General features: G+C 38.2%; 1 protein-coding gene and 1 long non-coding RNA gene across 2 annotated transcripts in view; one reads left to right on the top strand and one right to left on the bottom strand.

The window, feature by feature from the left end:
* Positions 1-13,224, top strand: part of LOC118310462 — a 31,989-nt gene that overhangs the window by 6,465 nt on the left and 12,300 nt on the right. The window lies entirely within an intron of this gene.
* Positions 2,386-13,180, bottom strand: scgn (secretagogin, EF-hand calcium binding protein). Its single transcript, XM_035633335.2, has 11 exons — positions 12,962-13,180; positions 12,720-12,790; positions 9,703-9,795; positions 6,893-6,982; positions 6,548-6,604; positions 5,883-5,960; positions 5,260-5,315; positions 4,741-4,786; positions 4,551-4,610; positions 3,119-3,187; positions 2,386-2,950 (listed from the first exon to the last, which is right to left on the bottom strand). Exons 1-11 carry the CDS (start codon positions 13,029-13,031, stop codon positions 2,822-2,824), a joined length of 819 nt encoding a protein of 272 aa, XP_035489228.1. The 5' UTR covers positions 13,032-13,180; the 3' UTR covers positions 2,386-2,821.

Below are 13,224 nucleotides of genomic sequence, written 5' to 3'. Positions count from 1 at the left end.
TGAAGTAAAAACATGTTTTGATTTGTTTTGCTCTAATTGTACAGAAAATATGATTTTTAATCAAATATTTATTTTCAAGCACTGTAACACGTCAGGCTGGCCAACAGAGGGCAGCACCACGCAACATAATCCTTAAATCATGCTCTGTATGGAGGGGAGAGGTTTGGACTCTTTCTCCAGCTCACACACACTCAGGAATATCTGAGTCTCTGTTTATATCTGACATTAACATGCGTCTCTGTTTATCTGATCACCAGTGAACAGTTCTTAGTATGTCAGAGTCCGTCCCCACATGCGTCTTTAGTGACCACTTGTTCCCTGCTCTATGTGCAGAAGTTACGAACATAAATTATGTTTGCAAAGACAAAATGTGATATTGGTTCAACAGGTGTACCTTGATATGAAAAGCTCCAGTAAACACACACCAATAGGGGATCAACAAGTGAAACTTTAGTTTTGTTGTCTGTTCAGGTGAGGTGCCAATAATTGATATTTAAAGTGCCCCCTCAGTCATCCGCATTAGACTTGTCTGTGATGTTAGACACTTGGCTCTCGCTCTCTCTCACACACACTCACACGGCCTCAAGGTTTACACACAAGTTGTGTCTCACTGTTTCCTCAGTCGATATTTCAAGGCCCTGAGTGAAAGGCAATTCATACTCGTGTTTGCTTCGAGCTTGTGTGTGTTCAGTTTCTTGGTAAGGTACGTGATCTGTTCATTTATCCACAGTTGCACTCTAAACCAGGGCCAGACGAAGGGCTCTTGTTTCTGCTTCAAAGAGCAATTTCAGAATGGTTGCATGGTGAATGTTAAAGATGTACTAAGACGTACATGCTAAAAATGCATACATGTGAAACTTGAGTAGAAAATTCCCAAAATGTTTAGCTTATATGGATGACATGTAAACTAGAGAGGGCTTTAATTGCAACAAATTAATCAATAAAAATAGCATGTTCTTTCCTCCCCTTTTTTACTTTATACAGACTATAATTTGTGATATATTCCTACCTTGTCTAGAACACTATGAGCTGTGAAGCCCCAGGTGAAGCACTTGTTAATGTGACAGCAATTGAATAAATGCATCCAACTGGGTCATTACTTTAGAATTAAGTCCCACTCGCTGGTGCAGCTGCTTGATAACCTGTTTAGGAGATGCAGTGCAGGTTCAGGGTGGCCCCAGAAGGGCCACATCTCTGCTGAACAGGAACAAACACAGATTGATGAAAAGGCTTTTTCAGTACACACACGCAGCAGTCTTTTTTATTTTTAATAAATGGATGAAAGGTCACAAGACGCGACAACAGCTCATCTCTTCACCTTTTCAGTTAGTTTAGATTATATGTAATGATGCTTCAACGTCACCAATAACTGATGATGAGGATTATCTTTCATTGAAATTCCCTGCCACTGCACCACAATAACTGGTAAACATTCACTGTAAATGACATAACGTGTGGAGCAAAGCTTTCAGCCTAAATTATGAGCTGTTTGTTCGGCAACAGGTGTTCGGCAGCTGCGCTGTCCACACAAATACACATAATCGTAAACCCTTAAAGGTACAACGCAGTATACACATGCAAACACTCACACAAGTGTATCTCTTTAATTTATAAAAACACTATCTAAAGTTGCCTTTTGTAATATTTGTAGCCACTACATGTGAACACGCACAAACACACAAAGACTGAGAGACCACACACCAAAGCGTTTAAAGGACACTCAGGGCAATCTGAGGTTGAGGAAAGCTTTTAGGTCCGCACCATTAGCTTTTTTTTTAGTGGCCAGAGGGGTTTCCATCTACTAAACCACGTTGATTTTCTCTGTCTCCTTGTGAACAAACAGAGACTCGCCCTGTCGGCTTGTTGCATGTCCAGAGAACAATAAGAGTCACAGTGACCTGTGGTACTGTGGATCTGTTAGAAATGAAACTGTTCAATTCAAATTCGTAACCCAACAAAATCGTATTATATTATACATAATCTCCTCCATATTAAGACCACGTTCAGTTTATGGGGAAACCGTTTCTGCAGTTATTTGTTTGAAGGGGATATTTAATGATTCATTGTATGAAAATTGTTGAAATCCAAGGAACACGTTTATTATAATGCATTCCTTGATTCGACTAAACGTAATTTATGGCTGATGAAAATGTGTCATTGACGAAGGCTATGCATCTTTTGGATTTTAATCATTTAAAAAATTTACAATTTAAACATTTATAAATTATACAATAATTAATTAAAACTATATATTATATCATCAGATCTAGATGTTAAATACAACTTAAGAGTCATTTTATCATAATCATTTTATAATTCATTTAGAAAAGTTGTTGAATGCTTTACATTTCAGATGTAAAAAAGATTGTGAAACAGGCCGAGTGCTTCATCATCATCATTTATTTTTCTCAACAGGGTTTTTTGGCAGAGAAGCATGCACGTGGCCAAATGTCAGTAATGGCCAGCATATACCAGCTCTTAATTAAAAGAGCAAAACTTAATATTGCAATGAAAATCATTCTGTTTTCAAAAGCTACACTGACACTGACAAACTGATTAATACACTACAAAACACCAGACATCATAAAGCATTATTATCTAATTGTTTTCTTGTTGTCCTAAAGCATGCACAATTCGAAGTCATAGAACACAATATCCAATTTGTTTCTATCATATTCAGAATCAAATAAAACTTTATGAAGACTGACCTTAAATAACCTCAGACTGATCTTGACTAAAGCACAGCATTCTACCATTATTGACTCTCGAACAAATACAGAGTGAGTGTTTTCATAGCACAATATCATAACACATCTCTAAACTAGGGTTTAGGCTTGACTCCAAGACACAGGGATAGCTCATTTCTCTGGATCTTTCCGTCCTTGTTGACGTCACAGTGACGCAGCAGAACCCCTCGCAGCTTGTCCAACTCGGGACCTGTGATACTGGGCTGGAGAGGAGAGAAGAGTGGAGGGAGGAGGAGGAATTATACTGTGTTCCATTATACCTCCAAACTCGGAGCTCGGAAGTCGGGGTGGTGAATTTACTCCGACAACCAAGTTGAAATTCCAAAATACCATGTTCATACCATGATCATAACAAAACTACACACACTTACCCTGACCAGCTCCATCATGTCTTTGACAAAGCCGTCCACCTCAGGACCTTCCAGCGCTCCTGTCTTACTCTGAACAAGAAAGAAGAGAAAAAGCCAAAGGACAGAGAAAGACAAAATGAAAGTGATAATTACTTCTCGAATTGACAGCCCACTCACATTACAGTCATTCATTAGTTTTCCTCTCCTGGGTCTGTACCTCAGGGCCATGGGCAGTTCTGAAACACTTCCCAACATGCATTTGGGGATAGGATAAACACCATTGCTGTGTCCCAAACTCATCCTACATATATTTTTGTATCACAATGGTGACAAAATAAAGTACATTCAAAGCAAACAGTATGCATTTTAATATGGTCGATTTTTGAATGTGTTTGGATGCACGCTATGGTCTGCACATAGAAAGTGGAGGAGCTGCTCACTCCTTCTGATCTTATATTTCAATAATGCACATAAGCTGCTCACATTTATTTGAAATTTCCAACTATTGATTGTAAGAACCAGAGCGCTAATTGACAGTGTTACACACTAAGTGGAAATTTTGATTCTACTGTCCCTCCCTCTTACTGCAGATATGCAAAAATGGTTAGGGTTAGACTAAAAGACTTGCTTGAAGGAAGTTTCACATGGCATGATACCAAGTCTGAAATCTGTTACTTTTATTATACCCATTTTCTAGCCACGGGATGAAACATGTCACTGACAGACTGAGACACTGGCCATGTTTGAAATAGACTTTTGTGACTTGGCAAACTGAAAAAAAAATGTGTCAGTAGTCCAGAGTCTCCAGTCATAGTGCAACTCACCTGAAAGATGGATGTATCAAAGTTACATGACTAACTTTGCTGTTATTACATATAACGTAAACAAAAGGCTTTCAAACAGACAATTATCTCATGCACATATACGCAGACATGGTCATCAATATTGGACAGAATGGAGGAAGCCTATCTGGAAGTCCTAATATGGAATTACTGACTCCCGTCTGGCGCTGCACTGGGAGTGATTAGCATCACAGAGAGTGACTTGACAATGTAATGGGTGCTTTGTTTTATGATGTTATATTAGAGGTAAGGGAGCTAATTGGATTCTGGGTCAGTGCCCTGAGTCCTCTGAAGCACCCTGCAGTACACGTTTGGTGAATTTGAGAGTGGTGATATATTGGGAATAGAAAACGTTTAGGAGCAGTGATAACTGCCATGGCTGGAAAGATGTCATCTCTGGTACAGTGTAAAGAATTACTCCTGTTTGGTCAATGACATACAAAGAATCTGACAACACATTTAGTAAAACTTATAATCACATCAGGATGATCATATTTCAGAAGTTGTGCCTAAAACCCACCGACCCACTGTCCACATTCTCACATATGTCCCTGCAGGAACAGGAACAACAACATTAATTAGCTTTGATATGATGAAATGACTGTACTTACAACATCATAATGGTCAAAGATCTTCTCAAAATCTCTCTTCCTCTCATCTTTACTGCAGGCCTTGGAAACAGGATATATGAATTTTTAAAAAGCAGAAAATTAACAGACAGTGAATTATCAACCTGTTGCAGCATAATTTATGTTTTAATCTGACAAAAGTGTTAAAGACCAAGATAAACAATACACTTACATCCAACTGGAACTGAAGCAGGAAATTCTCTTCTAAAGCCAAGATCCTTTTTGAGAAAGAAATACATACTTAACAATAAGAATTTTAGTTAGCAAAGTGAACCAATTATCACTTATGGTACAATGGCACCGCCAATTGAAAATACATTATTGATTAGGCCAGTGGTTGTTCAAGCATGTACATGTTATGTACATTTCTTTTAAAAATTTACCACAGGTTGGTACATTTTCTTTTGTGTTTTGTTGTAATCACAGAAAACCTGTAACATTTTGTCTAGGAATATGGCTTTACTGTGCATTACATTCATTTTTACTGTAATAGTGCAACAAGGTGGTTGATGAATGCTGTAGAAAAAAGTTAATTGTTGTCTGTCAGCTGTCTAAGCTAGGTAGCTGTTCCGATGCTGTCCAAAGATTTGACAACAGCCACATTGCATCGTGTAATATGTAATCAATAAAATCGTAGATTTCAGTCATTTTAACAAGCAGGGGCTTCTTAGAATATCTCTTTGAAAAATACCTGGCCAGGTCGTTCAAATCCAAACGGCCGTCCTTGTTTTTGTCAAAGATTTTCATCTGCAAGAAAAAGAAGATGTATTTAAAAGCATGAAAATATCTATAGCAACTGTGAATCTCTGCATGTCCTGTTGCTGCTTATTTCCTCACACCCCCCGTGACTCTGGAACCAGTTTCACTTTTGATCTGACTTGAACATTACTTAATCTCTTCTAAATTAAAATCAATGAAATAGTAGAATTGTGCTGTCTGAGGCTCTGAGTTTCCACAGAAGTAACTCATGCAAACAGATCTCAACAAAATATCACAAATGAAAAGTCCCTTATGAATAATAATATGATATAATAAGGTTTTCTGTGTTCTCATTTGGCAGTTGGTAGAATAGCTATTAGAGCCACTTACAGCTTTTCAGTGAGGTACAGCTTTTATTTGTGAAAATAAACATGTTAAAAATAATGTTTTGAAATGTTTTTCCATTTCAATTTATGTGGCTTCAGTGGCCTAACTAGCATTTGCAACTAAGCTACATGAAAAGGGAAAGATGTGTTTAAACCAACTCAAATGTGTCCAATGACTTCAGTATTACTAGGGAGTGTGTGTGCGTGTCTGTGTGGATTGTATTACTACCATTGCGTCGGTGTAATCCTCCAGCTTGTCAGAAGACACTTCCTTGCGGTGCTGCCGGAACAGGTCTTTCAGGAAAGCCTAGGAAACAACATTTTATTTTATAATCAAGCAACAAAACAGTCAAATACAGTGAGTGATCAGTTATGAATAAGAATAATGGGGCGTCAATTAGATTATGGAGTGAGAAACACCTGGTTCCAAAATAAGAGGATTTGACAATAAAACTAAAATTGCTCAAAACATCAAATTACCTCCCCTCTCTTGCATTTATTCGGGCTTCAATATTACAATTGATTGAAATTTAGGTTTACATTTTTAACACTTGACCATGTGGAAACATTGAGTTATACACTACACTGTGCATATCATAAATCATATTTCCAAAAAGATACACATCAAATGTGTGTGTGTCAGTATCATTGCTATAATCATTTTGGCTCTGTCTTAAAGCCCATCCTAATGAAACATCTGTCATGGGGATTACCACTTAGGAGGAAATAGTAGTCTTCTACCTGTTAGTTAATTTAAGTACTATTGTAATGAAGTTAAACAAACTACTGTTACAATAGTTAAATAAATACAGTACTATTATGATAAGATGATATTGATAAAAGTATTATGATAAAGGTAATACATATTGTTCATTGTACATGTTGTTTGATTACCTTGAGCTCCTGAGCTGATATGTAGCCACTGCTGTCAACATCATAGTTCCTCCATATCTACAGTGTGTTGGAGAGGACAAATCGATTAATGGTTACAGAAGTAAAGTTAACTTAATATAAGACTGTAAAGTAGAAGTGTCAATGCATCCAAGACACAGTGAGGACGGATTGTGATCTTTTCGGCCTGATTTGAGTTTGAATGTGGTTGCATTGTAAATCCACATACAACAACTTTATGGCAAGACCAGGACACCTCTGTGATTTTGTTGGTTTTTGTTGGTTTTGTGTAATCTTCTCTTCTCTTTTCATCTTTTATGAACAATATATTGTGTTCAGTGATCTTACCTTAATGAAGTCAACACTGTTGTCCAGAGGAGCCTCTCTGCGAAAAACTAACAGGAAGTTCTCATCTTCAGGGAGGATCATATTGGCCAACTGGAAAACAGGAAGGAGTGCAGAGGTCAGACCTGTGAGCTGTAATTGGATGATGATGTTTTATTAAGCCTCTATGAGACTATTGGGAGAGTATTCTTAATTTGCTGTGCAGTCATAATGGGGTTTTGTGCTCAACCACAAGGTTTACGCTCACTTGACAAGATCCATTTCCTAGTTTTTATGCACAATTCTGCTTTATGAGAATGTTAATCTTTAATATTTCTCAGACATTTTTTTCCTTTTTTTAGCATCTGGATTGTACTACTTCACTTGCATTGTCACATCTTCACTCTTCATACTGGCTGACAACTGCACCTCAATCTTAATGGAAACACAATCCAATCAACTGAGCCTTGTGTGATTTTTTTTGTGCATGAACCAACATCGATTATTTAGGAGCTAATTGTCCATTTCTTTCTATACTCATGTCAACCTACTTCTATACTCATGTCAACCTACTTAAATCCAGGCTGAGACATGGCACTATATAGACTAATGTCTATATATTGGACTTTTGTCCAAACATTGGACTGTACCTCCATAATTATACAAACTAATTATCTGCATAGCTAGTCACCGATAGGTATTAACATTTTATTGTCATTCAGAAGCACCATCCCGTCACAAACTCTTCCTGGTTCCTTTCCAATATATTTCCCTCCTCTTGTCGGTCCTTCTTTAACAATATCAGCCTTCCATTAGCAGATTAAACTGGCCCAACATCATTACAATACAAGATGACAGCGCAGCCATTTAGGTCACAAAGCTGAAGAACAGCACAGCGAACAAGCGCAATGCGCCAACAGTGATGCCAACTACAGACGATTAGAAATTCAGAAATAAAACGCCATCACCCCAGGTAAATCTTGAACAATGAGAAGCGCTAATTCATTATCTAATCATCTTTTGACTTTCTAAAAAATAATTGAAGCCACTGTGCAATATGTCCAGAATCTCGTATATCTTGACAAAGGTAATTTCATATCAGATAACAGCACATATCTTCTCACCTGTTACTCATACATTTTCTCGACCGTGTCAACTGGGCCCATTTCTTTGGTAATGTTAACAGCAGCTGTTATCTCCTTCCATTTTTTTTTTTGCCATAGCGTGTATTGCGTGTATTATCATGTGAACCTCTTTCATCATCCCAGTTTGGGGTTTGTTTTGAGTACTCAGCTGTACTTTTGTACCTGTCATTAGTAGAGTCTCTCCATACTGTTTGAGACGATTCTTGCATAGGTGGTAAAAGAGGTTAGTGGAGTTTATGTCTCTTGTTGGGACCTGTAGTTCACAAAGTACAGTTTTCTGGTCCATGTCAGACTTTTCGTACCCAAACCATACCAAGACAAATACAGAGAAAGAGACTAATATGAAACGACAGGCACTATAGTAGGCAAACACTGTGTTCAATAGATCAGTCATGTGATACTGAAATTCATGCAGCTGTTGGACAGGATACTGTGGCTCACTAACTTCCTTTTCAGTGCCATCGAGCTAAGATAACAGTGTAAAAGGAAAATAGCATGAAAATACAAAAACTGTTTTGTACACCTTGCTAATATTGATGCAGTCTCATACAACAGCCCTGTGAAAAACTGTTTCAGGTAGAATTTGATCCTCATGTTACTCTACATTAAAATTTTACCTTGCATAAAATGATCTCAAATGAGTTGCAAGGGATGATGTATATACACTATTTATATTTATAGGGCAAATATGTATTTATAGGGCAGTTTTTATTTCATATTTTTAAAAAAAGAAAAAGAAACACCTGTTTTCGGGAATTGCGGATATTCTGGACTGAGTAACCATGATCGGTATTGGGAGATTAAAAGTGGGATGGTGCATCCCAAGTCCCAAATCCTGGAAAAAAAAGAGCTTTAATCGCACTGTCTCTGCGTCCGCCTCAGTAAATCAGTATCATCAACTGGCCACTTATTGCATACATGTATTGATTTTTTTCCCCCAAGCCTCTTGAGTCAAAGCCAAAGCTTTGGGGTCTGTGGGTGCAATGCATTAAGGGATTGGCCTAAGGGTTTTTTTCTTTTTTAGCATAAAGGAAATGCAATTAATTTGGGAGTGTGGAGTGGAGACTGAGAAAGCAATGTCATCCAAATATGGCTTTACGTTTCCTGGAAACACACACAACCCTAGTCTGTCAGGTTGTCAGTCAGGTTACATTTATTAAATGAACTGACAGTCACTTGAGAAGAAACTCTAATCAAAGAAGAGCAATTTGTTCCTGATTTTCTGAAAGTCCGACTTGACAGTGCAAACGGACCGTTTAGATGTTTCTCATTTCGATGAATTATTGTGCCATTCAGATTAGATTTTCATTGACATTGTGACATTCAGTGGACTGTAAGTTTTTTGATTCAGATAAATGTTCTGAGTGCTCTTCCTCTGACTGTCTCAATCCTCACTACTTAGCATTGACACTTAGCAGTCTAGGAAATTAGTTTTTCATTCCTCTTGAATTTAGTATAAGCTGTATCATTGTCAAACTGTAGATACAGCGGATGAATAGAAGTTGCAGCAGGGACGGGTGGTAGATGGAAGTGAGACAGTGAGTGGAATAGAGGAGTCTGAGAGGAATAAAGAAGAAGTTAGAAGGAAAATATTCTGTAGGAACTCGGGAGTTCGAAGAAATCAGTGCTTCACTTCTACTCACTAAAGAGAACTCTAGTGTGAAGTAAATAATGGTCATAATGCCATACCTCCTGGATCTGTAGTTTCCCGTCAGCAGTGACATCGTAGGCGGACATGAACCTCTGCTTCAGTCTCTGAACCTGCTCGTCAGTCACTTTCTCCTGTAGAGACACAAGACATTGCAATTATAATGCAGAATTATTCTTGCTCCAAAGCCAATGTTATAAATCCACTATGGATATTAAACTGGACACAGACATGTAATGATCAGAGTATATGATAAAAAAACAATCTTTTGCATCACAATGATTCTTTTAAATCAAGTTTATCATTTAAAATGGTTTAAAATGATTATATTTAACAGCCAGTAGTGGCTGAGTCACAGTTATTTTCAAAGGTGTCACCATTTTCCTTTCTAAGGTTTGGTCTCTCACACATAGGCAAAATGTTCTTGAAACATTTATCAAGCGGTCTTGTGGCAGACATATGTAACTTGACTTTGGCCATTCTCAGTCTTTCTGATACACAAAACAGGAACTCTGACAGCTGCATGAGTTATGACATTGGAAAAGAAGACTTGTATTTGCACAGTGTCATGATCCTGTGTGTAGTCCAAGGCTTTGATGGCAGCAAGCATTTCACTGCGTATGCGTCAGGCTGATGATGCTTAATTGAGTTAAGAATGACATTTTCTGCTCCAGCGTAGACCAGTTTATTTTTCTTCTACCAGAGCTCATGAGCTTTCAAATGCTTGAAGAAACAGAAGACAAGAATATTCTCAGCTGTTCAAGTTATTTAAAAACACATTTAGCAGCTTGTTCTTCTGTCTCACCCCTTGTTGACCGTACTGTAACTATAGAAACGTGTAGATCTATTGGTGCCGCCCTCTGAGTCATCGTTTCACGCAGTGCAGAGCAACACACAGTCCGCAGGCTAATAGGTGGCCAGGCCCTTGCTCATTACACACAGATCTGTATTTGTCTTCAGCATCACCCATCGTGTTTGGTGCCAGTCATCTCCTGTTACTAAGCAAAAGTTCTTAAAGCAGACATGTTAATATTTACTTAAGGTAAACTCCCGAAACAAAACTGCTTTATTGATCAAACTGATTCCAAACAGGATGTTGTTTTCGCACTGCATAGCAAATTCTATTCTCTAGGTTTTACTGATATCTTAAATGTCAGTGTATCACCCGGAAATTCGTTATACTGCACGAGTAACTGATTGAAAAATGTATCAGTTCTTGGGAAACTGCGTTTTTCTTTGGGGGAGGGGGGGTTCCATAAGAGCTGATCAGTTTGTTGAATCAACTCAACAAGTTAAGACTGGATATGCAGCCTGGATTAAAAAGCTAATTTAAACTACATTTAGCTTAGTTTTTAAATATTTCAATATTAGAGATCTCTTTGTCCTTAAATAATGAATGATTTGTAGTTAAAGAGGTAATGATGGTAACGATAGGCTTTGAGCAACAAACAAATATTCAAGCGTGATTTTAATGTTCTCCCAAAATACACCTATGAAAATTGATGTACTTGTGTGCTTTGATATCATCTGGATGACAGGAAATTAAGCGCTGAGTCAGACAGCTTTCTCAGGCTGATGAGGGGGAGACAAAGAGAAAATCTGGGTTTGTTGCAGAAAACCCTAGTGATAAGGTGAGGTAAGCAAGTTACCATGGTAACTGACTCAGAGTTCAAGTGATCTCAGATTGTGGAACAGAAATTCAGTTTTTTCTCATCTCATGGTCAATAAACTCTTTAGACTGAACCTGCTCTATGAAACAGGGCCATATGAAGTGTAACCTATTGTTTCTTCAGCAGCCTAACAAAAAAATAAATAAATAAATATATATATATATAATGACAATGTGTTGTTGTATGTCTAGAAACATACACAATTATCCTGGGGGCATTAATGAAACAATGGTTGGTCGTCTGTTTGTTTTAGTACAACCCCATTAGCATCCAAGGGAGTCCAGCGTCTGTCTTTCACTCACGCATGCACGCGCACACATGCACACACACTTACACTAATAGTTGCTCTGTACACTCATTGGATTTTCCACCATGCTCAGGTCAGGGAGAGGGTTCAGACTTTAGTCAGCATCCCATCATTTAACATTGCTCAGTAAACATGATGTGTCATTAGCACACGTTCACACACACACACACACACACACACACACACACACACACACACACACACACACACACACACACACACACACACACACACACACACACACACACACACACACACACACACACACACACACACACACACACACACACACACACACACACACACACACACACACATCCAGCAGCCCCCCCCCCACCAGTTTTTAACCAAGTCAAAAGCTTTTCCTTTGACAGGGACCAGAGCTCTTAAATTGTGTTGTGCCTAACATCCTTACAGTCACCCCACCCATCCAGATGACTGCATTGAGGGTTTAGCTGCCCACACAGCAGATATCCACCAATGCTGCTAATTGCAATTTCTAAAAGCTGATTTATGCTTTCGTTTTGACAAATTGTTTCCCACAAACCCATCAATCAAAACATCCGACATTTGATTACCACTGTATTGTGAACTTTGATTTAAGTGGCAGTTGTAGTTTTCTACAACTGAAGTTTCCATACTTGTAGAACATGTGCATTAACATGCAATACAATAAAAAACTAAATTAACAGAAACATGTACAAGCTCAGACCTTTTGAATCAGCATTAGAAATGTATAGAAGATACAGTATAAAGCTCTTTCAACACAATGTACAAAGTTCACAGCAAGTGTTTTATTTTGCGGACAATCTTGACCGATGCAGTCAGTCGTGTTTATTCCATCTCTTCCACCTGCAAAACTCTGGTTGCTTTTGGCGGCATGATGAAATGTTCTCCTCCAAGGTTTGGTGCGTGGATGGAGATGATGTTTGGGATCAGTGGCTGTGCCTGGTTTAGCTGCCCTCGACACGCACAGCATCACACTGAATTGAATCACGTTCCTTTCTCTGTATCATATTTAACTCCTCAGGAGTTTTTACCTTTAGTTCGGCCTGATTTCAACCAAACAAAACTCACTTACCTTTGGACCAAGTTTCTTCATCATGTGACGGAAAAATTCGTCAAGCTCTTTGCCCTCAATGTAGCCATTATCTGTCGAAGAAAAGAAACAAAAGAAAAAGTGAAACGTAGTAATGACTTACATTTTTATTTTATCACAAATAACCAATAATCTCTTTAATTTCTAGTAACTGGAATAATCATTAAAAAGTTCTATGCCGTCTCAGGTATATTTATGCAGGAAAAAAACGATTAACTTCTTACCATCTGCATCGAAGTGTTGCCAGATTTCCAGGAAACCAGCTGCATCCAGGTTATCAAATGCACAGTCCATTTTAATAAAGAAATCTGACAGAGTAAGCTGCTGTCAGCTATGTCACAGAAACACAATGAAGACCGAGGCGATAAACTGTGCTGTTGCACTGTTCAGTAGCCTGCTTGGTTGACATATGCTCTTTCTGACTTAGTAAAACCACACCTTCTCTGTGCATGAGAGAGGGGCACAGTGATGCACTGTATTTGCCATC

This window comes from Scophthalmus maximus, chromosome 1 (genome assembly GCF_022379125.1).
Source record: "Scophthalmus maximus strain ysfricsl-2021 chromosome 1, ASM2237912v1, whole genome shotgun sequence".
NCBI classification, from domain to species: Eukaryota; Metazoa; Chordata; class Actinopteri; order Pleuronectiformes; family Scophthalmidae; genus Scophthalmus; species Scophthalmus maximus.
The sequence above is the reverse complement of the archived record's forward strand: the minus strand, read 5'-3'. Positions and strand labels throughout refer to the sequence as shown.

Coding starts and splice junctions, on each gene's coding strand:
- scgn (XM_035633335.2), bottom strand. CDS start 13,031: ATGGACTGTGCATTTGATAACCTGGATGCAGCTGGTTTCCTGGAAATC. Junction 9,796..12,719: donor TGAAGAAACTTGGTCCAAAG/GTAAGTGAGTTT, acceptor GTGTCTCTACAG/GAGAAAGTGACTGACGAGCA. Junction 4,787..5,259: donor GATTTGAACGACCTGGCCAG/GTATTTTTCAAA, acceptor TTTCTCAAAAAG/GATCTTGGCTTTAGAAGAGA.